The sequence below is a fragment of the Tachypleus tridentatus genome, chromosome 8 (genome assembly GCF_004210375.1).
Source record: "Tachypleus tridentatus isolate NWPU-2018 chromosome 8, ASM421037v1, whole genome shotgun sequence".
NCBI lineage: Eukaryota > Metazoa > Arthropoda > Merostomata > Xiphosura > Limulidae > Tachypleus > Tachypleus tridentatus.
The window spans coordinates 142,808,453-142,835,846 of record NC_134832.1 but is presented as its reverse complement, the minus strand read 5'-3'; the positions used below and the strand labels follow the sequence as shown (position 1 = coordinate 142,835,846).

At 31.1% G+C, this 27,394-nt stretch overlaps 1 protein-coding gene across 8 annotated transcripts; it reads left to right on the top strand.

The window, feature by feature from the left end:
* On the top strand, positions 1-27,394 carry LOC143223646 (mitochondrial GTPase 1-like). Of its 8 annotated transcripts, XM_076451857.1 has the most exons (12): positions 1-47; positions 187-231; positions 5,028-5,149; positions 7,004-7,070; positions 9,563-9,755; positions 10,612-10,668; positions 16,248-16,338; positions 16,946-17,007; positions 17,816-17,912; positions 24,812-24,893; positions 26,756-26,862; positions 27,211-27,394. In XM_076451857.1, exons 3-12 carry the CDS (start codon positions 5,050-5,052, stop codon positions 27,315-27,317), a joined length of 963 nt encoding a protein of 320 aa, XP_076307972.1. In that variant the 5' UTR covers positions 1-47; positions 187-231; positions 5,028-5,049; the 3' UTR covers positions 27,318-27,394. The 8 variants fall into 8 exon arrangements, 7 of the variants coding, with proteins under 7 accessions (XP_076307972.1, XP_076307971.1, XP_076307973.1 ...); XM_076451856.1 differs by lacking the exon at positions 1-47 and having other exon boundaries at positions 74-231; XM_076451858.1 differs by lacking the exons at positions 1-47; positions 187-231 and adding an exon at positions 479-564.

Sequence of the window (27,394 nt, the reverse complement as noted above, 5' to 3'; positions counted from 1 at the left end):
ATGTTCGAAAACCGAATTGTTCGAGAAGGAGTCGTTCGAGAACCGAGGTACCACTGTATAATAAACTCCTGTTTTATATGATTTAAAAACAAATATTTACTATTTTTAAATTCTTTCTTTAGTTCCTCATTTTGTTTTTCATATTATCAATATTTAGAATAAAGAAATTTGACCTCCTAATTTCAGCCTGGTTTGAAGTCAAGAAGAATAAAGTATGTTGGAATATTAAAGGTACAAATTCTTTGTATATTTTTCGTTCTCTGTTGAATTAAAAAAAAAAAAAAGAAGTAAATATACAGCACTATAATTATAAACGAAGTATTACTTAATTTATTCATCAGAATTATACATATTATATGTAGTATTTAAAATCGTCAAACACAATCATGCTTATTTCTTGCATACGTTTATACTAAGATTATAAAAAAAAATATAAGATTTCTGTTACATTTTAAAATTAAATATATTTACCTCATATTTTATATTGTCTATCTTAGCATGTAAGCAACCTACACGGTTAAAATCATTTGCACAGGGAGTTGGACCTTTCTTCACTATTATCCTGTAATATTTTGTTAGGCCGAAATATTTTCTGACTTGAAAAAACAAACAACTAATAATATTATTAATGTCGTACTGGTAGTAGGATTTTGACAAATTTTGGACAGAACTCAGTTGACTTGAAGTTGGATTTGTGTTCCTGTGGGAAAATATTATTATTATTCACTTCTTATTTTGTATCAGTTTTTATTAGCACTGTAGCGTACTACTAATAAAACTAATATAAGTGATTTATAGGTGTTATAATAATGTATTTGTAAATATTAGCATATATACCCGTGTGTTGCATGGTTAGGGGTATTCCAATGGCAGTATAAAGATTGAAAGTATGTAAGAATAAAATTGTTCTTGTACACTAGGCTTGATTATTTAAGTAGCAGTTTGTTTAGTATTTGAGTTTTTTTTAATCAAAAAAGCATTATAAGTAAGTTAGTATAAGAGAGTGTATATAAAGAATTATCTTAAATGACTTATGGGAAATGAAATACATTTGTGGAATTAATGTTTTACCTGTTATGAATGTAAAATAGTGTTTTGTCCCAAGTATACCAGTAGTGATTGTAGGTGCATAGAATCTATGTATGCTCTATGTAATGAAAGAGGAAACTGGAGAAACCCCATCATTATCATTTAAGGCCACCCCTACTTTAGTCATCATTGGAGCTATTAAATTTCTTCATTTTAAAATAAAAGTAAATTCCTCTTGATACATTTAGAATATATTCCAGTTGAATAAACCTATTTGAAAAGTCCAAAGGCAAATCTTAGGAGTAGGAAGAGTTAAGAGGACAAACAGATTTCTCTTAAATCACATTAAATCAGTGCTTCTTCATTACAAGCAAGTTCTCTGTTATTTTATTTGGAATACTGTGATGGAATTTTTTTTTCAGTTGTCTTATACGTGATACAGTACTAAAGCAAATTCACTTGACTCTTTAAAAAATGTTTACGTTGTATTATCTCTTCATTACAAGGATTTTGAGGAGACTTAATTTTTTCTCTTTGTTCTGACTATCTGTAGTTAATGTACGTGATTTGCATTTCATATTTATTCCATATTAATTCTCCACATTCATAGATTAATTGAAGACTAATGTTTGCCTTTATAGGAATAAAATCTTGGTGGACGTAAGTCATTTCAAGTTTGAGAAAAAATAGACTATCCCCCTTTCCATAGAAAATTGAAACCACTATGTGGGATTTTATGTAACATTCTTTAATATCAGTGTTTCAACTATTTTTGTCTTTGCCTAGTACTCTGGTAGGACAGCAGTAAGTCTACAGATGATTTATGATGCTAGAATCCAGGGTTTAATTCCCTGCAGTGGGGCATAGTAGATAGTACAATGTGGCTTTACTCAAAAAAACAAACATTATATCTCGCATCAAGAGTAGTATTAAAAAAATTACTTTAAATTCACTTTTCAACAGTTTTATTTATTAATTCAAGTACTTATGGTAAGGTTGTGGTGATCGGGTTTCATTTGTGGTTATAGTTGTGTATACAATCATTAACTGGTATTTAGTCTTATACAGTCATCTAAGTCTAATTATCAGTTAGTAAAACAATGTTTTCAATGAATATCTGTCAGAAAATAGTTAGTAACTAACTAAGTCATCAAATTTTGTGATCGTGATAAGCTGCTAACGGTTGCAAGTTTTTAAACCAGTTCAACTCAATTGGATATGATGTATACATACTTTCTGATGGTGTTATCATATACTTGGATATGATGTATACATACTTTTTGATGGTGTTATCATATACTTGGATATGATGTATACATACTTTCTGATGGTGTTATCATATACTTGGATATGATGTATACATACTTTCTGATGGTGTTATCATGTACTTGGATATGATGTATACATACTTTCTGATGGTGTTATCATGTACTTGGATATGATGTATACATACTTTCTGATGGTGTTATCATGTACTTGGATATGATGTATACATACTTTCTGATGGTGTCTGATCATGTTATCATGTACTTGGATATGATGTATACATACTTTCTGATGGTGTTATCATGTACTTGGACATGATGTATACATACTTTCTGATGGTGTTATCATGTACTTGGATATGATGTATACATACTTTCTGATGGTGTTATGTACTTGGATATGATGTATACATATCATGTACTTGGATATGATGTATACATACTTTCTGATGGTGTTATCATATACTTGGATATGATGTATACATACTTTCTGATGGTGTTATCATGTATACTTTCTGATGGTGTTATCATGTACTTGGATATGATGTGATGGTGTTATCATACTTGGATATGATGTATACATACTTTCTGATGGTGTTATCATGTATGGATATGATGTATACATACTTTCTGATGGTGTATCATGTACTTGGATATGATGTATACATACTTTCTGATGGTGTTATCATGTACTTGGATATGATGTATACATACTTTCTGATGGTGTTATCATGTACTTGGATATGATGTATACATACTTTCTGATGGTGTTATCATGTACTTGGATATGATGTATACATACTTTCTGATGGTGTTATCATGTACTTGGATATGATGTATACATACTTTCTGATGGTGTTATCATGTACTTGGATATGATGTATACATACTTTCTGATGGTGTTATCATGTACTTGGATATGATGTATACATACTTTCTGATGGTGTTATCATGTTATCATGTACTTGGATATGATGTATACATACTTTCTGATGGTGTTATCATGTACTTGGATATGATGTATACATACTTTCTGATGGTGTTATCATGTACTTGGATATGATGTATACATACTTTCTGATGTTATCATGATGTATGTATATATGATGTATACTTTCTGATGGTGTTATCATGTACTTGGATATGATGTATACATACTTTCTGATGGTGTTATCATGTACTTGGATATGATGTATACATACTTTCTGATGGTGTTATCATGTACTTGGATATGATGTATACATACTTTCTGATGGTGTTATCATGTACTTGGATATGATGTATACATACTTTCTGATGGTGTTATCATGTACTTGGATATGATGTATACATACTTTCTGATGGTGTTATCATGTACTTGGATATGATGTATACATACTTTCTGATGGTGTTATCATGTACTTGGATATGATGTATACATACTTTCTGATGGTGTTATCATATACTTTTGTAATATAATGTTATCAAAAACATTTTAGTTCAATAAGACTTCAGTTCAAAACATAAAATATTAGAAGAATTTCACACAAACAAAATGGTTATAAAACTTATCGAACATGTTGACACACTCATGTCTTTTTGTTAGTAATGATTAGGTGTTGTAATTCACTGTAGGTTATTAAATGTGATTATAGTACTAAAATATGAATTTTTTCAGTACATTTGTACTGGTTACCTGTAGGCTATGTACCTGTAATTTTTTCCTTCTAAGGTATGCCAGTAAAATTTACTATTGGAGTTTTTAACCACTTAGTTTTAATGAAAGTGTTTTAACCTTTTGCATTTAAAACTTAATATATTCTGATATTTCACTAACAAAAGTTGTTAATGTTACTTACCAAGAAGATCTTAACTGCCCTTCATATTAATAAACTATAAATTGTGCACAAGATGTTTGTAAGTCAGTGAACACTGTCAAATGTTCTGTTGGAAACTTGTGTCACTATAGTGGACTTGTAAGATAAGATTTCACTTTTACAGTATTGATGCATTTTGAATTTTTTTCTTTTTTTAACTTATTTGAAAATAATATTTTGACTTAGTGGTCAGTATGGTATGGTCAGTACTATAAATGTATGGATAAAAGTCATTAGAGAGGTTAATAATACATTTTTCAGTCATGTGGTTTTAATAGTTTCATATGTTTCAAAGCTTGTTTTTATTCAGCATCTTTCTACCCAGAAATCTCAATATCTCCAAGTGGAAGTTCTCATCACAGTATGGTGGTACTGCTGTGGCTTTATTTATCATTTTTTCCACCAGCAAGCTTCATTTGCTAGCCACCTCTATTGTGATTCACATCTAAATTACTATACTTATAAATGTTTGTATAGAGTTTAAGGTTTATAATATTTATTATAGTTTAAAACTCTCACAATTATAGATGATGTAAAAATAATCTACATTAGAACACCACAGTGTTAATAGTTGTCCTTTATGATATAAAAGAAATGCTTTAATAACTGGAAGTTTTACCTGTCTGTCACTGGCCATGTCTAACAGATATAAAGTACTGATGCTTTTATTGTATTAAGATTGTGTAAATACGTTTTATAAACTTGATATGATAACAAGGTACTTCATGCACATACACAAATAAATTAATGAGAAATTCCACAATGCAATGGTGAAAAAAAATTGTTTAATTTTGTGAAATAGGCCATTGTAATTGCGGTTTTTATTTCAAAATTCCTTCTGGAAGAGGAAGTATAACACTTGTATTCCTGTTTGCAGTGCATTCTGGAAGCAGTTTGTGATGGCATCCAAGATTTCATCCATTGTTCCAAAATTTCGGGAGTCATATACAGTTGCAAATAAAGATTTATCGAAATGGTTCCCAGGGCACATGTATAAAGGTTAGAATTTTTGTTAGCATACTTTGACTTGCAGTGGAAAATAAAAGGAAGTTATTTCTTAGTTAGAATTCTTTTCTTACTTAGAGTTATTTTGTCAATAGTTTACTTTACAATGTTAGGTATTTCAAAATACTGGACTTATATGACAAATTTATCAGTAAGAATGACTGGGGTGGTACAGATTTATTATTTGTTACAAGTACTTTTATTGACCATGTACTCAACTGTGTTTAAGATATTACATGCAACATTGTTTATTTAACTTCTGTGTCCTTTTCTTCATGAAATTCTCAGATCATTTTAATGTTAAAATTCCTTTATAATTGTTTGATTTATATAGCATTTGTTTTGTTTGATAGAAGAAAGCAAATGAGAATAGAACTCCAGTGACCATGTTTGATATTTCCACATGGTTTACAACCTTACTATTTAATATTTCCAAGTAGTTTACAACTATACCATTGATATTTCCACATGGTTTACAACCTTACTATTTAATATTTCCAAGTAGTTTACAACTATACCATTGATATTTCCACATGGCTTACAACCATACTATTTAATATTTCCAAGTAGTTTACAACTATACCATTGATATTTCCACATGGCTTACAACCATACTATTTAATATTTCCAAGTAGTTTACAACTATACCATTGATATTTCCACATGGCTTACAGCCTTACTATTTAATATTTCCATGTAGTTTACAACTATACCATTGATATTTCCACATGGCTTACAGCCTTACTATTTAATATTTCCAAGTAGTTTATAACTATACCATTGATATTTCCACATGGCTTACAGCCTTACTATTTAATATTTCCATGTAGTTTACAACTATACCATTGATATTTCCACATGGCTTACAGCCTTACTATTTAATATTTCCAAGTAGTTTATAACTATACCATTGATATTTCCACATGAGCACACAGCCTTACTATTTAATATTTCCATGTAGTTTACAACTATACCATTGATATTTCCACATGGCTTACAGCCTTACTATTTAATATTTCCAAGTAGTTTACAACTATACCATTGATATTTCCACATGGCTTACAACCTCACTGTTTAATATTTCCAAGTAGTTTACAACTATACCATTGATATTTCCACATGGCTTACAGCCTTACTATTTAATATTTCCATGTAGTTTACAACTATACCATTGATATTTCCACATGGCTTAAAACCTTACTATTTAATATTTCCAAGTAGTTTACAACTGTACCATTGATATTTCCACATGGCTTACAACCTTACTATTTAATATTTCCAAGTAGTTTACAACTGTACCATTGATATTTCCACATGGCTTACAACCTTACTATTTAATATTTCCAAGTAGTTTATAACTATACCATTGATATTTCCACATGGCTTACAACCTCACTGTTTAATATTTCCAAGTAGTTTACAACTATACCATTGATATTTCCACATGGCTTACAGCCTTACTATTTAATATTTCCATATAGTTTACAACTATACCATTGATATTTCCACATGGCTTACAACCTTACTATTTAATATTTCCAAGTAGTTTACAACTATACCATTGATATTTCCACATGGTCAATCTTACTATTTGATATTTCCAAGTAGTTTACAACTATACTATTGATATTTCCACATGGCTTACAACCTTACTATTTTGATGTAACTATATTTACACTTTGTAATACTTCCATGTGGTTTGCAATCATACTGTTAAGTATTTCCATATGGTTTATAATCATACAATTTATTATTTCCATGCAGCTTACAATTGTACTATTTTATATTTCTATGTAGCTTACAACCTTACCATTTTCTTGTAATTCTATCTACTCTTTTGGTTTCCAGGAATGAAACAAATGCAGCAGAAATTGAAAATGGTGGACTGCATTCTGGAAGTCCATGATGCAAGAATATCCTTTACCCATTAGCCGGTTCAGTCATGGAATGAATAATTTTTAAATAGTTTACAATATTTGTTAAAATAATGTATGCTCTCTTTTTCTGCATAGAAACATTAACACTTTTTTGGCTTCATTTTAGCCTCATAATTCCAACCATCAGATTTGATTGGATGTTTTCTTTTGGGTTGTATTACCTGTATAAAGAAATTGAAGGATAATATTTGAGAGGAAATATTATGGTGACAAATTTTAAACATTTCATATGGTGTTTTGTAATGATATATAGAGAACAGATTCTGTAGTTTATTAATATCTTTCATAGTGGAAGGGAACATTCCTTAGAGTTTGTACTTTTGTTAAATAAAAAGTAGCTTCAGAAGAGTATGGAAATAATGTGGCAAAAGTATGTTCCAGCAGCCCTTGCAACTGAGCAGTGACTGAAAAGGTCCAACAGACTTAACACTGCTGATAAGGGAAGTTACTTTTTACAAGGGTGGAGAGCATTTTTTGTAGTTACCCAACTGTTCTAGATTCTTTTAAAATAATTGAAATTAAAAGTATTTAGATTACATTATCTCTGAGGCTGGTGAGATCTGTTTTATACTGTTGAGCAATTTTGGTCTTCTGTACTAAAATAAGGACAGAAGAGAGCACAGAATGACACTTCAAGAAATTTAAAAGGCTTAAGGATTTTGACTCTTTAAGAATAAAGAAGACTTTACTTAGTGGTTTTAAATTGTGATATTTCTAAATGGAAATGTATGGGCAACATTAGAAACTTTGATGCAGAATTGCTCTGTAGTGTGATTACCAGTTTGAAATGTTTAAACAGTTTGGTTGTTATGAGGAGTAGTGTTAGCTTAGGTTTCTTTAACCTTTTCTTTAATTGGTAAAAGATTGTGGAAGGAAGCATATCTTCTTGTTCTGATGCTTTAATTAGGGTTGGTGGATAGAGAGATCTGGTAGGCTGAGAATCTTTCTGTTATCTTCCTGTTCACTATATTGTCATTAATTTAGACGTATATGCTTAAATCAGTATTAAATTAAAGGGTTATAGAGTATAAAGCTATAATTCTATATTGTTTGAATGATCCCTTATGTAAAAGTATTATAATAGTTTTCTTCATGTTTAACAAAACAATGATGTCTTATTTTGAATTATTGGCCTTAGTTTTTATGTTCCTGCAATCAACTAGAAACTCGGTGTTAGGATCTTTGCTCTATTTTGGGTTATGTTAGTGATGTCGATAAACAAATTGTTAATAACTTTGTTAAATTTGTAGATAATGTTAAGATGTTGGGTGATGCTAGCTGTGAAGATACTGTTGCTTTGTCTAAGACACTTGATGAGTTGGGTAAATGGCAGGTGATTTTTGAATATAATTAATGCAAGGCCATGCATGTAAGTCATCATAATGTAAGCTTTATCTTTTATTTTGTCACTTATTTCTTAGCTAAAGGGTTCTGTGTGTCATAAAGTTTAATAAAGTAGGCCTAGAACACCTAGGAAGTTCTAAATATTTGGTTTTAGGTTCTCCGATAAATTCAAGGGTAGAGGGTCTTTTCTATTTAATAGAGTGAATAAGTTTTTTGTGTATTTTTTAAGGAAGTATTTGGATCTGTGTTTGTTATCACACATTGAGTCATCTTGTAAAAGTAAGTAAGTTTTTTGCAGTAGTGTTTTACAATTAGATTGTCAGTAAACATGGTCTGTATTTTATCACACTGTTTAAACTGTGGAAACATTAAAGGAAGAAATAAAACAATTTGACATTCAATCTATGCTTCAACAAATCTAAAAGAATGGTCCAAAGAAAGAGCAATGTTACAACAATTATAAGAATAAGTTTAACAATTTTATGGAAGAAAAGGATCTTGGTCTCTCAAGTCATCCAAGCAGTGTTCTGTAGTTAAGGCAAGTAAGATCTTAGGTGGTGTTTACAGAAATATTGAACATAGGTTTAAAGAGCCTATAATTTATTTTGTATACATCATTGGTTAGGCCTTACCTGGAGTACTGTGTTCAACCTTGGACTTCTCGCTTTATGAAGGAGATTGGATTGTTGGTTCAGAGGAGAGTTATAAAGATAACACTTGTTTTTTTGTGATATAAAAGGTGTCGTAGGAAATTTTCTCTTGCAAAACGATGAATTAGAGGGGATCGGATTGAAATCTTTAAACATTGTTGAGGGAATTGACAGTATTGATACATTGTACATTATTTTCTATTTAATAATGAATACAGAATTGGGAATAAAAACATACATTTTTGACACTTATATTCAGCTTAGATAAATTTATTTTTCTAATAGATTGATTGACCTTTGAAGCAGTTTTCCTTCAGATGTGGTAAATGCAGTAAATTTAATGGAGTTTATGAGTAGGCTTGATAAATATTTAAATGAAAGCCTCTGGCTTTGTGTTTTTTTTTTGTATGTTTAAATGCCCTTAAATCACATGAGATCAGAATGAGTTTGGTTATAGCTTTAACTGTATGATAAATTCCATTTAGTGGAAGAAATCCTAACTTCTACCATCTTCTAACAGCTGTTAAACCTCATATTCTGGTGTTAAACAAGGTGGACTTAGCAGATGTAACCTCTCAGAAGCAGATTGAACAATCTTTAAAACAACAGGGCATAAACCAGATCATCTTTACCAACTGCAAAGATCAGAAAGACAGAGGACTGAAAAAGGTTGTTTTTTTTAAATACTTCCATTGCATAATTTTGAAAGAGCTAGTTTGTAAGTAATTCAGTTAAGGCTGTAATTTTATAATGGTCTTTTAACTAGATTCTATAGTGGTTGTTCCACTATTAGTGTAAGTTAAAACCAGATTCTCTATTTTTTGCAACATTATACTCTCAGTTTCATGCCAAAGTGCAGTTTTGTAGCTAATGAAATAGAGTTGAGAAAGAGGACTTGCTAGAATAATATTAATAAACCTTATAATGTTGAGCATAAAGATTGAAGAAATAATCTTAAAATAGTGACCCATTAACTGTACTTACTGCTAATCATCAGTTTCAAGAAAATTTGAATTTTCTCTCTTGAGTTATGACTCTTATTCACATGTAAGTATGCTGTCTACAAACTTTCTTAGTTTCAATAGTATTTTTAACAGAAATTACTGGAAGCTTTTAGGCCTACCTTTTGGATTGTGCACTGTTTATATCATTCTAACTCTTTATCAAATAAAACAAATATTCATAAAAATTGCTGACAAAAATTATATCCTACTCCGTTCATGTTATCTCACACAGTTCTTTTTCATGGTTGGATTGGATGAGCTAGTATTGTTTGTGCAATTAAAAAGAAATAAAAAATAACTTAATAATTTCTTAAAAAGAATGTATAGTTAATGTTTAATTGGAAATGTACATTTTAAGTGTTTTTTTTAGGGGTGATGTTTGATTGGTGCAACCAATTAAATATTACTATTCTATTTGGTTTTATATTTGCAAAATCTCTAGTGTTGGTAATTTTATCAACAAAACTGCTCAGAAATAAACCCAAAGAAAGGTATAGAGATAATGTTTACATGTTTTGTAGGTTCTACCAACTGTTACAGATCTAGTGACAAACAGTGAACGATATAATCGGACTGAGGTAAGCAACATACTTGCTAAAACATTTAATGAGAACAAAAATTTAAATTAAAAAGAAAGTAAATTGTAAGAAAATGCTTTGAAGATACACTAATGTTTGATGTAAATATGTGAGTGTATCAGATTTAAATTATTTTTTCGGGAAGTTTTAAAATAGACGGATAAATCTCAACCTTATCAAAATATATATGGTTAAAAAATTTCAAAAGTGTTAAAAATTTCAGATTCTAGAGTTAAATGTTGCCATTTCATTGTCAGATTATCAGAGGACTTCATGGACTCAGCCTGTTCTATGTTTTTGTACCATATTGGTTTGCACATTTTCATAATAGTTTCATTGTTTATTTTAAGGTTTTTAAATTGTCTTTTCTTTCATTATTTAACTGTTAGATCTTTGGTAAACTATCAACAACTTTTACCATGGTATTTTGTTTAATAGATTAATCTAGAAACGTAGTCTTTTCGTTCATAGTTTAGTCAAGAAGTTCCCACATGGTTTTGATTTTACTGTTTTAATCTATAGATTTCAGTCTTTCACTGTTTTTATTGCAGAAAATGTGGTGTGATCTGTTTCTGTGTATTGTGTTGCCACATAAGTATTTGTTTTTAATTTATTATTTAATTTGCTCAAATAATTTGTCTTTTTTTTTTGTTCAAAATAATTAATTTGGGCAATTTTATTTAGTTTACTCATTAGAGAGTTCATCTTTGAGTTTTCTCCAAAGGGTTTTTCTATTGGTTTTTTCCACATTTAAAAGCATCACATAATGTGTTTTATTTTGATTTTTGTTGGGGATTTTTTTTCAATGGTTTGACTCTATTTTTTCATTGTGTTTGGAATTTCATGTATACTTTCATTGTCTGTAATATAGATTGTTTGACATGTAGTGCTTTTTATTACTGAGATGGTTGCATACAAATTTGCTTTTATTATATGTAGTCTTAAATTGCATTACACATAATCTTTTAGGTTACTGCTTTGAATCAGTTTTTCTTTCATTCTGTTTGGTTCAGAGAGTTTAATAAGTGGTCATAAATCCAGAAAATTTAGAAAGTGAGGGGAAATTGTGCCTTCTCTGTTTTACTTAAGAACATGCACATTAAACATACTGCTTAACTATATCACTTATTGGTATATTGTGAAATAAGCATATCTATCATTCTGTGTTTTTTTTTGTGGTGGCAATCATGTAGTTAGAAAAATTTTGTTTTGTCAATAAAAATGTAGAATTGCACTGTTTACTGTCGAGTTACAATGCCTGTTTTTAATGAAAAACATAGATTAAATTATTCTCTACATATTTCATTGTTATTTATAATAAGAATAAATGTTAAAGTGGTGGTAAATAGGAGGATTTAAGGAGAAAAATTTGATATCAATATGTCATGTATGTGCATATGCAGGTCTGGAAGTATGGATCTGAAAACTTGGGAGAAGAAAGGTTTAAAAAGAATATTTATTTCAGGGTTGAGTCCAAAGAGATTCAAATTTTTTTAGTATATTTTTTGTTATATTCTATTCAGAAAGATTCACTTGGTATTTTATTTCATTGTACAGAAAAATTCAGTTTTCTTTTTAAATAATTTTAGACCGTTAACTTATAATAGTATTTATCACTATTTAATTTATAGAATTGCACACAGCATATTGCTTTGTTGTGTGTAGTCTAGTGAACTTCCTATTAGTAGTGCTTTAAATTTAAAACCAGTTAGAAGATACCCTATTAATTTTATGAGGTACTAAGTAGGCAAAGGGTATGGGGGACTGCCGAGGCCCCTGGTGGATTCAGAGCAGTATCCTGGTAACAGGCAAAGCCCTCCTGAAGTTCTTGAAAACATGCTTGGTTTCTTTTACTTTTTTCCTTCCAGTGGACTGGTGGTATGTCTGTAAACTTGCAACAGTAGAATCTGGGTTTCGATATCATACTGGGTAGAATGCAGATAGCCCATTGTCAAACTACAAACCTTTTACTTTTTTTTTGTAAAGTTTTAAAAGTGATAATTCATAAGACAACACATTGCACATTATTTAGAGAAATTTAACTCTGATGTTCAGATCTACTACTGAATTAAAAATGTACATATACTCTTCAAAAAAAGAAAGCATAAAGGGATATTTTTTTATTTTAAAGAGAAATATATGTAATAACGTTACATGCTCAGAGTATGTGATGTTACATGTGTTGAGGCACTGATTGTCAGACCAAAATGACAATAAAAGTTGTGCACTTTGAAAACAGAGGAAAACATCAGATTTTTCGCCAAAAGCGCATTCGTGTCCAATAAATTTGTTTGAGAGATCTACATGTTCTACAAGTGCAACATGTGTAAAATCCTATAAAGTGATGGGTTCTCGGTTTCCATAGCTCAGTGTTAAGTCACCGACATGCAATACAGTTACACCAAGACTGACAGAAGCACAATGCAACAACGCCATTGGTCGCATGGAAGCAGGCGAATCTCGATCAGATGTTGCCAGAGCTGTGAATGTCCACCCAAGCACCATCACAAGGCTATGGAATCGTCACCAACAACATGGATCAACTCGTGACCGTCCACGATCTGGCAGACCTCGTGTGACCACGCCTGCACAAGATCGCTACATCGGTTAAGTCACCTTGGGATAGGACCACCACTGCGGCGTCTACTGCCTCAACCATACCAGGGCTGCATAGCATTTCCAATCAGACCGTCACGCAACCGTCTACGAGATGCAAGAATCCGACCTCGGCGTCCAGTCAGAGGCGTCATCCTCACCCAGCAACATCGTCAAGCACGGCTGCAGTGGACTCAGGCACATCGAGTATGGCCTCATCGATGATGGAGGCATGTTTGGTTCAGCGATGAATCACGTTTTATGCTTCGTAGGCAGAATGGAAGGACCTGCGTTTACCGTCGCCGAGGTGAACGTTTTGCAGCAAACTGTGTGCAGGAAGCTGACAGATTTGGTGGTGGCAGCGTCATGATGTGGGCTGCCATCGCCTACAATGCCAGAACAGACCTTTTGCACATTGAGGGAATCTTACGGCTCAGCGATCGTCGAGCGAGATTCTTAGGCCCCATGTGCAACCCATCATGGTGAGCGTCAGCGACATTTTTCAACATGACAGCGCTTGTCCTCACACAGCCCGACTCACCACTGTCTTCTTAAGACACTAACAACATCAACGTTCTTCCCTGGCCCTCCAGATCACCAGATTTAAACCCCATCGAACATCTTTGAGAGGAGTTGGACCTAAGTCTGCGACGGCGACAACCTCAACCGCAGACTCCACCTCAGCTTGCAGCAGCTTTGCAGGCTGAGTGGACAGCCATTCCACAGGATGTGATTCGTCATCTCATCACTTCCATGGACAGGAGATGCCAAGCAGTTATTGATGCTCACGGGAGGCATACTCGTTATTGACGTTGAGTGATGTTAAACTTCACCTAGTGAGCGTGGACTTCGCCTTTGCAGACTTTGAATGTTCAGCAGTGAATGTGTAAAGTTTCACACATGTCATACAGAACTACCCGGAATAAACTTCTTAACAATTTGTCTCAAATTTTGCCTTTTGCGTTTCTTTTTTTGAAGAGTTTATATTGAAAAGGACTTCAAAAACAACAACAAAGAACTTCAGAATAAAAGTTTTATTTATTTAATTACTTATATCAAAGTGTTTTAAAAATCAAAATTTAGATTTTGGGTTGATCTCAGCATGTCCATAATGAAACCATTATAGTGTCTGGGAATTTTCTGAATTTTTTGTTTTGTTACACTACACTACAGTTACAGTGCTGATAATTTTGTAAAGCTTTCTTTATCATTTTAAACATCTGTTTGAATTATTGTGTTGCAGCCAGATGGGAAAAGAAATGTATTTTGTAGAACTAAATGAGATGGGTGTAGTTATTTTGTATGCAACCACATGAAGATACATTTTACTCACAAAGCTGCTTTGTTAGGCCTTGTTTGATCAGGCTTCATCTACTAAGTAAATGCTTGAATGAGCAAAGAATATTATGAAAAAGAAATATGCAAATAAATATAAAATTGGCTTAAAACATAAAATGTTTATTAAGTTAATCTTTCTGATTAACAGATACAAAAACCTGACCTACAGTCTTGGCATGGTTAAAATGTTATTTTTATTCAACACCAGTCATTTTATATTAGGTGAGGCTATGAATTGTTTTTTAATTAAAAATGTGTAATTTTTATAAAATAAAAACTTGTGTGAAAGTTTTAAAATAATGTAATAAAACAAATCTAATTAAAATTACAAGAAAGTTAAAAAGTTGTAGTTGTTTCTTTAAAAAATGGTATCAAATGAAATGTTTTTAAAGTTTCAGGTTCACAGGGTTATCAGTTATAAAAATAAGATATTTTAACTGCAGAAGCGACATATTTTGTACAAAGTAATTCTGAAGTTTCAAACTATTTCATACAGTATCTTTTCTGTAATGTATTTTAACAAACCATACATTGAGTGTATCAATTTCGATGCACCCATGTCTCAGAGAGTTAGTATACAAATATGAACAGTGCAACAAGGTGCAGTCAAATTTAATAGCCAATGATTATAAGTTTTATTAGGCTTAAAGCAGTTTTCAACAAAATAAAACTTTAAGGATTACAATAGCGAAATGTTTCATAACTTAAATAATTATTAGAAATTTTATTGTTAAAGAGGTTATTTAATACATAGTGCAGTTTTAAAACATAAAATATAATATTTTGAAATCCTTTTTTTTTAACAGAACTGTGTGTAGACTTGAATAAATCCTTCCAAAATCAAAGATTATTTTGCAAACCATATGATGATGTTGCGAAAATAATGTACATCTGTGTTATTAAAAATGTTCCATACCCACATATGCTCTTTAATTTCTATTTCACAAACGTATTACTGAACAGCTTAGACCACAACAGATCAGGTAAATTAGTCACATTGTGTGAGAGCTTACAACCCTAAAACCACACATGTACAGTTTTATCATTATATGTAAGAAATAAGCACCACGAACAGGAAAGAATTATTCTAAGTAGAACTACACTCCAAAGAAAATCGTGTGGTGTCTAAACAATTACTTAATAATATTATTAATGAACAGTACTAAAATTTGTATAATATTTGCTGTAATTGTAAGTAGATGTTTTTCTGTTTTTAAAGGCTGGAAAATTAAAAAACACATGCTTTTATTTTTAGCTGTATTTGCCATTGCCTTCAAATAATGCATATTGTACTTGAAAGGAATAAATAACTGGTCAAGTATGACTGATATTACAAGTGTCATAAGTAACTTGAAGAATTTTCACTTTTGTTCTGATGAATATAAGGACATTCTACAAGGAATTTTGATTTAAAAATTTAAACTTACTGATTTATATTGAATATGCAAGATTGATAACAGATAGGTAACAATAGTGGCAACTGGCCTATTATGAAAACAGTGCAAAATTTCTTTCATTTTCCTAGCCAGAGCATTTATAAAAATCTATTCCAGTGGGCATAGTCTATTGCATTTTACCAGTTTCACTGTTTTGTTTCATGAAGCTCTTTATAATCACTTTATCCATATTTATTTTATAATGTTTAGTCCAAGGAATTTCATTTGATGGCCATTGGAGTTCCAAACGTTGGCAAATCTTCCCTGATTAATATGTTAAGGAATCTCCATCTTAAAAAAGGTAAATTTATGATATAAAAGCTTACTTCATTGTTGACGAAACTTGAGGGTTTACACTGCTGACATCTGGGACTTCCATTTTTATAGTGTGTCCAGTGCAGATAATCCGATGTGCAACTAAAAACATATAAATTTATTTTATGTTGTATGTGAAACTGGCGTGTTTAATCATTAAATATTATAGTTTGATTAAAACATTTTTTATTGTATACGGTGTAAAATTTCACCTCAAAAGGTATAATTCTTTGTATTTCTTCTAAATGGAGGTTCAATTGTATATTTTTTCTTGAGAGTAATCATTATAGCTGTTATTCAGTTTAAACATTTATTTTCCTCGTCTGTAGAATTATTTGAAGACAAAACAGAAGCCTTGAGTATAATTCAGTAGTGTTATTGCAAGTACATAAAAATATGGTTTGTGTTGTTTTCCTTGAAAGTAATTTGGGGGGGGGGATTCTTAGTTCTCAACAAAGAAGGGTGAGCAGTAGACAAAATATGCTTTTGCTGCCAAAGAATATGAAGGTTAAATAACATAGTGGTAAAATTGGATCATATGTGTGCAACAAAGTACTCAAAGTGAATGTTATATTGAAACTTCCTGATTTCAGGAAAGGCTTCTAGAGTTGGGGCTTTGGCTGGAATAACCAGAAGTGTATTGGAAAGAATTAAAGTAAGTTTAACTCTCTCTCTCTCTCTGTTTTTTAATTAATTAATTGTGTATGATTTGGAGTCAGGTTACATTCATCTCAGCATTGGCTATATTGGTGACAATCTATGTTCAGCACAACATAGAAGACAAACATTTTAAATTTTGAGAAATACACTTTTTACACTCTTAGTTAAGATAAAAGAAATTTAAAAAGCTATTATTTTATATATTCTTACATTTTAACCCATAACAAACACATATTTCTAGAAAATCAAAACAGAACTAATTTTGGTCCAGGAAGAAAAGTGTGTTTTATTGTATGTTTACTGCTGCATCTACTCTTTGTGACATTAGATTTAGAAGAAATTATTATGTTGATTTAATCTTACACCAAATAAAGAAAACGTGTGGCAAAGTTTTACAAAATTATTAGCTTCTTCTCTTCAGTAAAGTTTTAAAACAAGATGTTAAATATTTGTTTAAAATTAACCAAGTTTAAATATTTTTATTGTGGAACATGCCAGACAAACCTAGGTAGTTATCTCGAAGATACAGAGAAAATTTCTGAGACACCATCTTTATCATTGATATTGTGTATACAGACTGTTAGGCTACGTTTAAGATCTTTTACAGTTTTCATTGAAAAAACAAATATGTTTGAAATATGTAGCTTAATAAATTGATGATTTTAAATATTGTTTTGTGGAAACTTCTAAATCTGTTAAAGAACAGTTTGTAGAAATGCTTCTTGTATTGGAAAAGTAACTTCAAGAAAGATTATTTGTTATACATTTACAAATTACGTTTACACATTTATTGTTTTCTTTAGATATCTGAAGATCCTCCAATCTACCTTTTAGATACCCCTGGAATATTAGCTCCAAATATAAAGAATGTAGAGGTGGGCCTTAGATTAGCCTTATGTGGTATGTGCACCTTATTCTACTTGTAAACTACATGAAGTGATTTTCTCTTACTCGTTGGTGTTTCTGCATTTAGATGTTTTGGTGTAAATGTTGTCTGCACACATTAAGGTACTGTGGTACTTTCACAAAAACTGTTTCATTCAGCAGATGGGTTAAACCTGTTAACAACAAGAGGTTTGAGTAGAAAATACTGTGCATAGTTAGACAAAATTTTGTGACTCTAGTGTGAAGCAAGAAATCAAACACAATGAGTAAAAGTGAAAAAAAGAAATCCTTAAGGTGATTGGGTGACAAGTATGTAGGACAAAAGATATATCTTTAACACTCTTGCTTTGGGTAACCTTTTCTGCACAGACACAAAGTGTTAATGTTTCAACATTCAAGCTTTCATTAAACTACTTTTTGCTTTTGCTATATGTTATGTATTATAATTTTATTTCATAAGAATCTTCAGTTTATCATGTTTTGTACGTTACGTATTACTACTTCAAATAACCAGAAATTTGAAGTGGATCTTAATAGTTAATCAAATGTTAATATGTATTAAAAGTATCATTTGCCAACAAGATTGATACACACAATTTCCTTTTTTAACACAAACATATTTTAATATACAGACATAAAAACAATACAATTTATAATAAAAGTTTTATAATAGGTATTACAAATGATGGTTTATATACTACAGTTTTGCAAACTTACAGACAACACACAGTCTTAAATCTGGTCTGGAACTAAATATTTTATCAACAATCCAAGTCCAAACTAAGCAAATTAATTCTTAGTTGATACATACAAAAAAAGAAAACTATATAGAAACGAGCATAGGTGTAATAAATGTGGTAAATCTGTTACATCTCTCACCTTAGAGAATTAAAAAATTGGTGTTAGATAATTTTTGACCAAGATATGATATTGTAATCAATACATTAGGTGCAATACATTTTTAAAGAATTATACAGTTTCAAAAATCATAATAATATGTAACACAATTAATACAAATAACCTTATGATAACAAATTACGTAGCACATGAAAGTGTTTTAATACAAATGCTATAGTTCTGGTTTAACATAATCACATAACTGAGGTGTTCTTTGAAAGCTGGGATGGGTTTCAAAAAGTAACAGAAATTTTTGTAATAGGTTATCCAACCAGTTGATATATGTGACAAGTTTTACAAAAGTGGGAAACATCTTGCCAAGTTTTTGACCGAAAGAAATGTCTGATAATTTTGTCTCGCATCTTGTTGACTCCTAAATGAGCTCCCATGGGAATTTCATGGACAACCTTCAATATTTCCAAATGATATGCTTTTAGAACAACAATTTCATAAAATACAGCCCCATCCTCTGAAATTGGTGCACTTGATGGTCTCTATTTTTCTCATGAGCACACCATTTTTGCAAAAGTGACCATCTAAAATCTGCTCCAATTCATTTTTTGGGAGCATGTTTAAAAACATTGTAAGAGCTTCAGATCTTTTTTCTTGTTCATGGATCAGTTTGCTTTTAGCAAATAGAATTTCACCAGATGAATCAGTTCCTTCATGTCTATCATTGCCATTCATCAAAGCCTTATCAATAAGAAAATCATTCACAAGATCCATATCAGACCTAAAAATTGTCTGTGACAAATCTGTAATTCATCCTATGAACATATCTATCATTATTGTTTGGCTAACTTTCTTAGCCTGAGCTCGAGTTACATTACACAAGAGAAACACTTCTGAATTCTCCTCAACAACGTCATCCTTAGATGAAACAGTGATTGGCTAACTATTCATTTTAGGATCAGGAACAACTTTTCCATCAACCAAATCATTTCCCAACAATAATGATACACCCTTAATTGGCAGAGTAGGTCTTACTTCAACAACAACTGGTCCTGAAACCAAGTCTGATGTTAAACAGATGTTATGAAGAGGAAAATTAATAAAGCCACCCTCAATACCCTGAGCATTAACAGATTCACCAGTGGCAGAACTCAAATCTAAAGGCAATACCTCTTCTAACAACAATGACTGAGCCACTCCAGTAACACATAAAGTCAAATAAGTATAGGATTACCAGTGTTATTTGTGAAAGACACAGAACCAACAGATACAAAAGGTTTAAATTCCTCTTTAACTACATCAGCCTTTATATCTGTGACCAAATAAACAATATCAGGCATTCTGTTGAAACTACATCCAGATGTAAAGGGTGTTGTCTCCTTTTTTTTTTCCTTTTTTTTTTCTTTCAAGCTCCAACATTCGGACATAACATTACCAGTCTTTCTACAGAAATGGCAGACGGGACTTGATGAAGTTTTATGACGTGTAATATGATTTTGAACTACATAAGTTGGATTTTTCAAAGGATTATTAGCTTTAGTGAATTTGACAGATACTAGGTTTTGCTGAGATGACAAGAATTTCTTTGAAAACTGGCATTATGTGTCAAAGTTTTAATCATCAGAAAGAGTCACTGCTTTCAGTAGTGTTTCAACATTCTTTTCATCCAAATAAGTTTTGAGGTTGTCACCTATACAATGTTTAAATTCTTCAATTTAGACGTAATTGTGTTAATTTGTCAAAACTGTTGCCAGTATGCATAGAATCACACCATTGATTGAAATAAACCTCTCTTTTTCATGGGCTAATTTCATGTAAATTTTCTACCTTGCTTGCAATAACATTAACCTTTAGTGATAAATTTCTGGTACTATATCATATACTTTGAGGATAGCTGCATTAATCTTATCATAATCTGTACAATCTTCTAGAGAGAGTTGAAACTAATTTCTATTTCTTTCAGCCTAATTTCCTTTTCAGCTTCAATATGAATATTATCTTTCTGGGCTTCAAAACAGACTTGTTTAGCCTTGAGACATTTACTTTCTCTCCTTCCTTCAATATGGACTTCTTCAAGTTTCAAAATGTGCATACTATCCACTGACACGAACTATTTCTTGACATCAGCTTTGGCTATTTAAGCATTGGTCTTACATTCTCCAGTCTTTTATAACTCACTTTAATACCCTTAGTAATATATAATTTACAAATCTCTTCATCCATGTCAGTGTACTCTCTATCCTGGTATTGTATATAATCAAAGATAATGTAATCACCTTTTCTCAACAAAGAATTGTTAACAGATTCATTTGATGAAGTACTGTGTCTCATTCCATCATGGATTGCAATTTTCATGCCATCTTGTGGATTTCCATGTAATATCCTTTCAAAAAATAAATTAGATGTGATATTTGTGAGTATAAATTCCAGTATTACTGTTGTTAGCATAATAGCTAATTTGACCTCCTCTATTCCTCCCTTGTTACCTAGCATATCTCTACAGTTGTGTGTGTGTGGGTCACTCTTAATTGAGGCTGTTAGAGTTTTGATCCATTCAGAGATGGAGACGTACAGTTGGATTGGGGATGTTTTCTTCTGGGGCTTATGAAACTGTTTTTTTGTTCTTATTGTTTATCCTGGTTATTCTAGGGAGAATTTGGGCTCTATTTTTCTGACCGTTTTCTTTATTAAATCAACTTTTCACCTCCTTCTTCTTTCAATTAATCACTTGTTTTATGAGATTTTGGGACTCTCGTTCGTGTATTTTGAATCTACTCCATCCTTGATGATGGAAAGGCAGGCAGAAACTATTTAGTTTATCATTCTTCACCTGATATTCCTGGTTCATGCTGGGAGATGTACTGCTTTATTAAATAATGGGATAGGTAGATCATGTATGCTCATTTGTCTGTTTGCATGCTTTATCTTTCCACCTCTTGATGGACATATATTTTGTTTCTGTGGACAGAAACCATTTTTATTTGTGTTTTAATATGTTGGGTTCCAGGATGGCTCATGTGGTTACTTTGGACCAGTCACATTTTCTTGTGTTTGTTTTGTGATGTTCCCCAAACAATTGTTGGGAGCCTTGGTAGAAGCAGCACCTGACTCCACAGTAGTCCACTTGTAATACTGGCTCATATTTGACACTAAGTTATCTGGTTGAGTTGTGCATAACTGTTACTTTTGATTAATGTTGGTGTAGTGTTTTGTTGATAGAAAGGAGATCCACTGTCTCCACATTATTTCAAAGGACCTCTCCATAATTCCAGAGGCAAGCAGAATACTCCTTGTCAACTTGGTTGGAGAGTGAGGATGAATGCTTATAATTCCAGACCAGGTGAGTTGTGTTCCTTTGGTTGATTAAAGCATACACAATACCATCATTCTGAGCCTGGGATGTTGCCTTTTGGACATTTTCAGTTGGAGGTGAAAGTTTGTCCATTTTGGTATTACTTACTTCTTGTAGTGATTCTGATGGTTTAGAATGCATCACTTTATTGATACAAGTTGGGATCCAATCAAAAATATATCTATATGTAACACTGGAGTTTAAATTGCCTTAGCTATCAACATGGGATCTAGGGACCAACCCTTTAGTTCCAACCTTAAGTTGTGGAATCTTGTCTTTCTGGTTGGAGCTGTCCTATAGTGGCGATTACTCATGTTCTGTTCCACCTATGATACTAAAACTAGTTTCCAGTTAAAAAGTATACCTGTTCTGGATGTAGTTAGGTTCCCACACCTCTGTACCACTTATTTTGGCACATCCCTGTTCTATCCCTGTTCTGTATGGATAATACCTGTACTGGCCCCCACACCTTCTCAATGTAGGATTCTAACTGTGGTGTGACAGGAGGTAAGTATGTTTTAGAAGTTAACATCTTTCTAAACTGAAAATGTATTTCCAGTAATACTTACCTCTGCTGACACTTTCCTATCATTACTCCCTGTTAAGAGCCAGTGTTAGTGACTCAGATGTTGTAAGTCTCAAAAAAGTGATTTCATTATCTGAGTAAGGTGCTTATATGCAGTACCAGGATAGAGGGTGCAATGACATGGGTGGAAAGATTTTTAAATTAAATATTACCTAGGGCATTTAAATGGGTGTAATATAATGGATCATGCAAGGTCAAAGCATAAATAAGCAAAGCCAATTTCAAGGGTTAACTATAATGTCGGGGAAGGTGAATTACTGGAAATATATTTTCAGTTTAGTAAGATGTTAACTTCTGAGATTTAATTTTATAAAGCAATATTTTAAAAAGTCCTGAATATCCACTAGTGTTACACATGTGGCATATTTTCTCTAAGTATCTTCTCATTTCTACTTTATCAACTACATGACAAAATTAAGTGTAAATTACTCACCATAAAATTGTCATTGCTCAAACAAACTATAATTTTTGTAGCCTTCAGTTTTGTTTGGTTACAGAGCTATCAAATAGAAAATCAGATCCCTCTTATCACATCCTCTCTTTTATGATTTTTTAATAGTTCTCTCTTACATTTAATTATATGTTACCTATAACCAATAGAAAGTCAAGGTTTCTAATTATCAAATGACATACTGTATGACATTGTGTTCTAAACAGATAATAATCAATTTCACATGAGAGTACAAGATCTGTTCCCATAAGAAAACTAATGACTAGCCTGGATGAATTTGCAATGACTCTTATCAAGTAGTTGGAAAGCCATAAAACTTTTGAGAGTTAGGGGAAAGTTTTTACTTTTTCCATTGTATTAGATACTTCACAGGGTATGGATGGATCTTCACCACAATTGGTATGAAGGCTCATTAGATCCATGGGGAAATACACACAAATTTTCAGTTTTTCATTTTGCAGTTTTTATGAATGCTTTTGCAGGGTTTTTTTAACCACTACTTTGATCCTGTTGATGGATCTTCACCAAATTTGGCATGAAGGTTTGTTGAGCACATGAGATACACACAAATTTACAGTTTTATATTTTATGTGTTGCTATTTTTATGGGTGTTTTGGATTTTTTAAATTATATATAAAGGAAACAACTTTTCATATCCTAAGATATCCTTTCATTAATCATGGATGTACATTACTTTCATCCAGGGTACTGGTACTCCAGCTAGTGAACATTAATATTAGTTTTAATGTTATATTCAACAATACAGACATAGATTTTATATTTCCAGGGAAAATATATTCAAACAAGTTAGCATAATGACTTGTTACATTATAGGTAAACATTACTGATACTATAATTTTCTTTCTTTGAAGTTTTCAAATCTCATCTGTTTTTGTAATACCAAAATTTACAGCCTTTCAAAAGATGTTCAAGATATAATTTAATTAATATATTAGATGTTAATTTTACTGGTTACGTGGACCATCTGATAATATATTAAATTTATTTTGTTACAATTTCAACATTTATAGACATTGTTTTGGGATAAAATAGACGTACTTGAGTATTAGAAAACATTAAGGAAACTTTTGTATGCAATTGAAACAACATACAAAATTAAGTGTTTGTGAACTTAATTCAAAACCAATTCATAAAAGAACCATAAGATAATTAGTATGCAAAATGAGAAAAAACAGACATTACTGTTTTTATTTATTAGGCAGTTTCCAGAAATAAAAGCCAACAAGACAGGTTTTCTTTCCTTTTTTGTATTAGTAATAATTATTTTCTAACATTGCTGCCTTGTTTTTTTGAGTTAAATATGTGTCTGTTTAATTTTATAGTTGTTTCTTTTATACTGAATTAAGTTTTCTAAACTCCTGTTGTTTGTTGTTATATGTAATTTCTTTTTGATAGTTAAAGCTTTGTACTTTTTTTTGTAAGTAAATTGAATAACAATCATTATTCATTTTTGTAAGGTGTGTTTAGGCAGTGCACTGAATGTGTGTTATGTTTTTTGTGTCATTCTGTACTAAAAACCCACTTCAAACCCTAATAAAGCATTACTTTGAAACTGAAGACAAGGGATGTTCATAAACAACATAGTCTACAATTAAAGTTAGAACAAATCGTGTTGTATATGATGCACATATGTGTATGTATATATTCTTTTACAGCCACTGTTAGAGACCATCTCATTGGGGAGGATTTAATTGCTGATTACTTATTATATTGGCTGAATAAACATCAGAACTTCTCGTAAGTTGTAAGATTTCTGTATTATTTTATTAACCTGGCAAATCTAGTTTAAAATGTGTTTAGCAGTTTTTCAACCATAAAGTGAAAAACCAAGTTAATAATGTGTGGCATTTTTACAGCATTTAGGTATTACTTTTAGTAGGAGTGAAACTGTTATTGTTGTAATTAGAATATTTAACTTTATCCATATTTAAATGGATAAGTGAATAATTTGCACAAAAGCTCAAAATTACAATTTGTGACACCTCCTGAAAAAAAAAACACAAAGAAAACATGCAGTCTATACATACCCACCCACACAAGGCAGTTGAGAAGTCCATTGACAGACAAATAATTCAGAGATAAAGAAGTATAATAAAGTAATTCATAGTGATATGGGATGAAGTCCTGTGGTGTACATTGTTAGAATGAGTATACATACACCAGCTGATTGAGGTGTGTATTGTTACAACTAAGTTAACAAAAAGGTTTCCTTCACTAACTAGTGTATTATATTTTCTGCAGAACTGTATTAACTTGTATAATAATTTGTTTACAATAAGTTTTTATTAACTATAAACACAAGTTTATTTTTCTACAACTATAGGAAGTAACCTTCTGAACAATAACTTTTACATTTTTTGGTAGAGAAAATAAATTTGCATCGTATATATCTGTCCAGTAGCTTATATAGGAAAGAACACTATATTTCACAGTATATATTTTCTGGTTGTTGTATTTTTATACCTTAATATTGTTTACATTCAACATTGACATCAGCCAGTAAAGTTATTTTTTTTCTCTTAATAATTCCAATTGGTCATTTGAAAAACTAACTTGTCCAAAAAATACTCTTCCATTAGTTAAATATAATACCAATTGACACTTCATTCTGTGTTTATTAGTAACTTTTTGATCAGTCATTATTAGATGTAATTTTTAACATAATTTTTTTAATTATCCATTAAGAGAAATAAAATTTTCTTATTACTTTTTGTGGTGATATCATAGATTGTAGTTTTGTGTAAGTTACTTACTTAACCATTTAAAAAATGATACTAACCATTCACCGAGCATAATTATTTTGCTTATGATTTGAAACTGAATTTTTAAACTCTAATTTTGATTTATCACATTTTAATACAAGCCATAAATAAACTTAGTATTCTGAAAATTATTTAATTTCAAAGTTTGTGGTTAAAGAAGGGATCCAGTTCAATCTAGATGTTAATTAATGTGTGTTATTGTCTTAAATACCAGTTTTGGAGAGTTCCACTCTTCATCAGTAACCCTGAACAGAAGTTAAAGAGAGATGAGTTAGACCTATACTATAGTGAAAAGTTTCAAATATACAGTTGGTGTGAATGTGCTTTGTAGTCACTACAAGAATAACCTACACTCTGGAAAGGTGAAGAAAAAGTGAATTTCAGCTGTTAAATTAAACAATTTTCAGAATATTGTGTTTATTTATTATATCTGCTCTTGTACAATATATAATATGAAGAACTGAATAGTGGCCAGTGACACTTTTTCTTCACTTATTCAGACTATAGGTTGTTCTCATAATGACTATAAAGCATGTTCACATCAAAAGTATGTTTGAAACTATGAATATTTGTGTTTGTTGTTACTTCTAGGTATGTACAGTATTTGTGTTTGTTGTTACTTCTGGGTATGTAAAACATTTGTGTTTGTTGTTACTTCTGGGTATGTAAAACATTTGTGTTTGTTGTTACTTTTACATATATAAAAATATTTTTGTTTGTTGTTACTTCTAGGTATGTACAGTATTTGTGTTTGTTGTTACTTCTAGGTATGTAAAATATTTGTGTTTGTTGTTACTTCTGGGTATGTACGGTATTTTTGTTTGTTGTTACTTCTAGGTATGTACAGTATCTTGGAATTGAAGAGCCTAGTGATGATATTCGATTGGTTCTTCTAAAAACAGCACTTAACCTTGGTAAGACAGTGAAGGTTCTTTCATCAGAAGGTAAGTACATTATGTCTATACAACTTAGAAAACTTCTTTGTGCATAGCACAAGAGATATGGAAAAACATATTTCAATCATAATTTATTTTAATAATAATCATGTATCAAGCTTAGTATTATGTATTCTGTGAGATATTATCTTTACTGAGGGAAAAATTAATTAGGTATTATCTACTGGTAGTATTCCTGGTATACTCTTGTTCTTCTTTAGTCTGTCATTGACTAATTTATACAAGTTAGGTTTGAAGGAGTAGTAGTAACTTTTTGTTTACTTTATCATTTTCTGACAAACTTCAAAATGTTTGAGAAAAACTGTAGAAAGATACAGATGTGTTTTCTCTTTTAAGGCTCTTGGGTGCAGATGCCAAACCTACAGGCAGCTTCTAGCCATTTTATCAAAGGATTTAGGCAAGGAAAGTTTGGAAGAGTTCTTCTTGATAATGAATTTCTCTGACAAAGAAATGTTGCTGTACATTATTTCCAGTGTAGTTTGATGTAAATATTTTAATAAATATGATAATGACAGATATA

What these genes read in the sequence shown, in the direction of transcription:
- LOC143223646 (XM_076451853.1), top strand. Translation starts at nt 4,350, where the DNA reads ATGGTCAGTACTATAAATGTATGGATAAAAGTCATTAGAGAGGTTAAT. An exon ending in GAATCTCCATCTTAAAAAAG is followed by an intron (nt 16,339 to 16,945) that starts GTAAATTTATGA and finishes TCCTGATTTCAG; the next exon opens with GAAAGGCTTCTAGAGTTGGG. An exon ending in GAAGGTTCTTTCATCAGAAG is followed by an intron (nt 26,863 to 27,210) that starts GTAAGTACATTA and finishes TTCTCTTTTAAG; the next exon opens with GCTCTTGGGTGCAGATGCCA.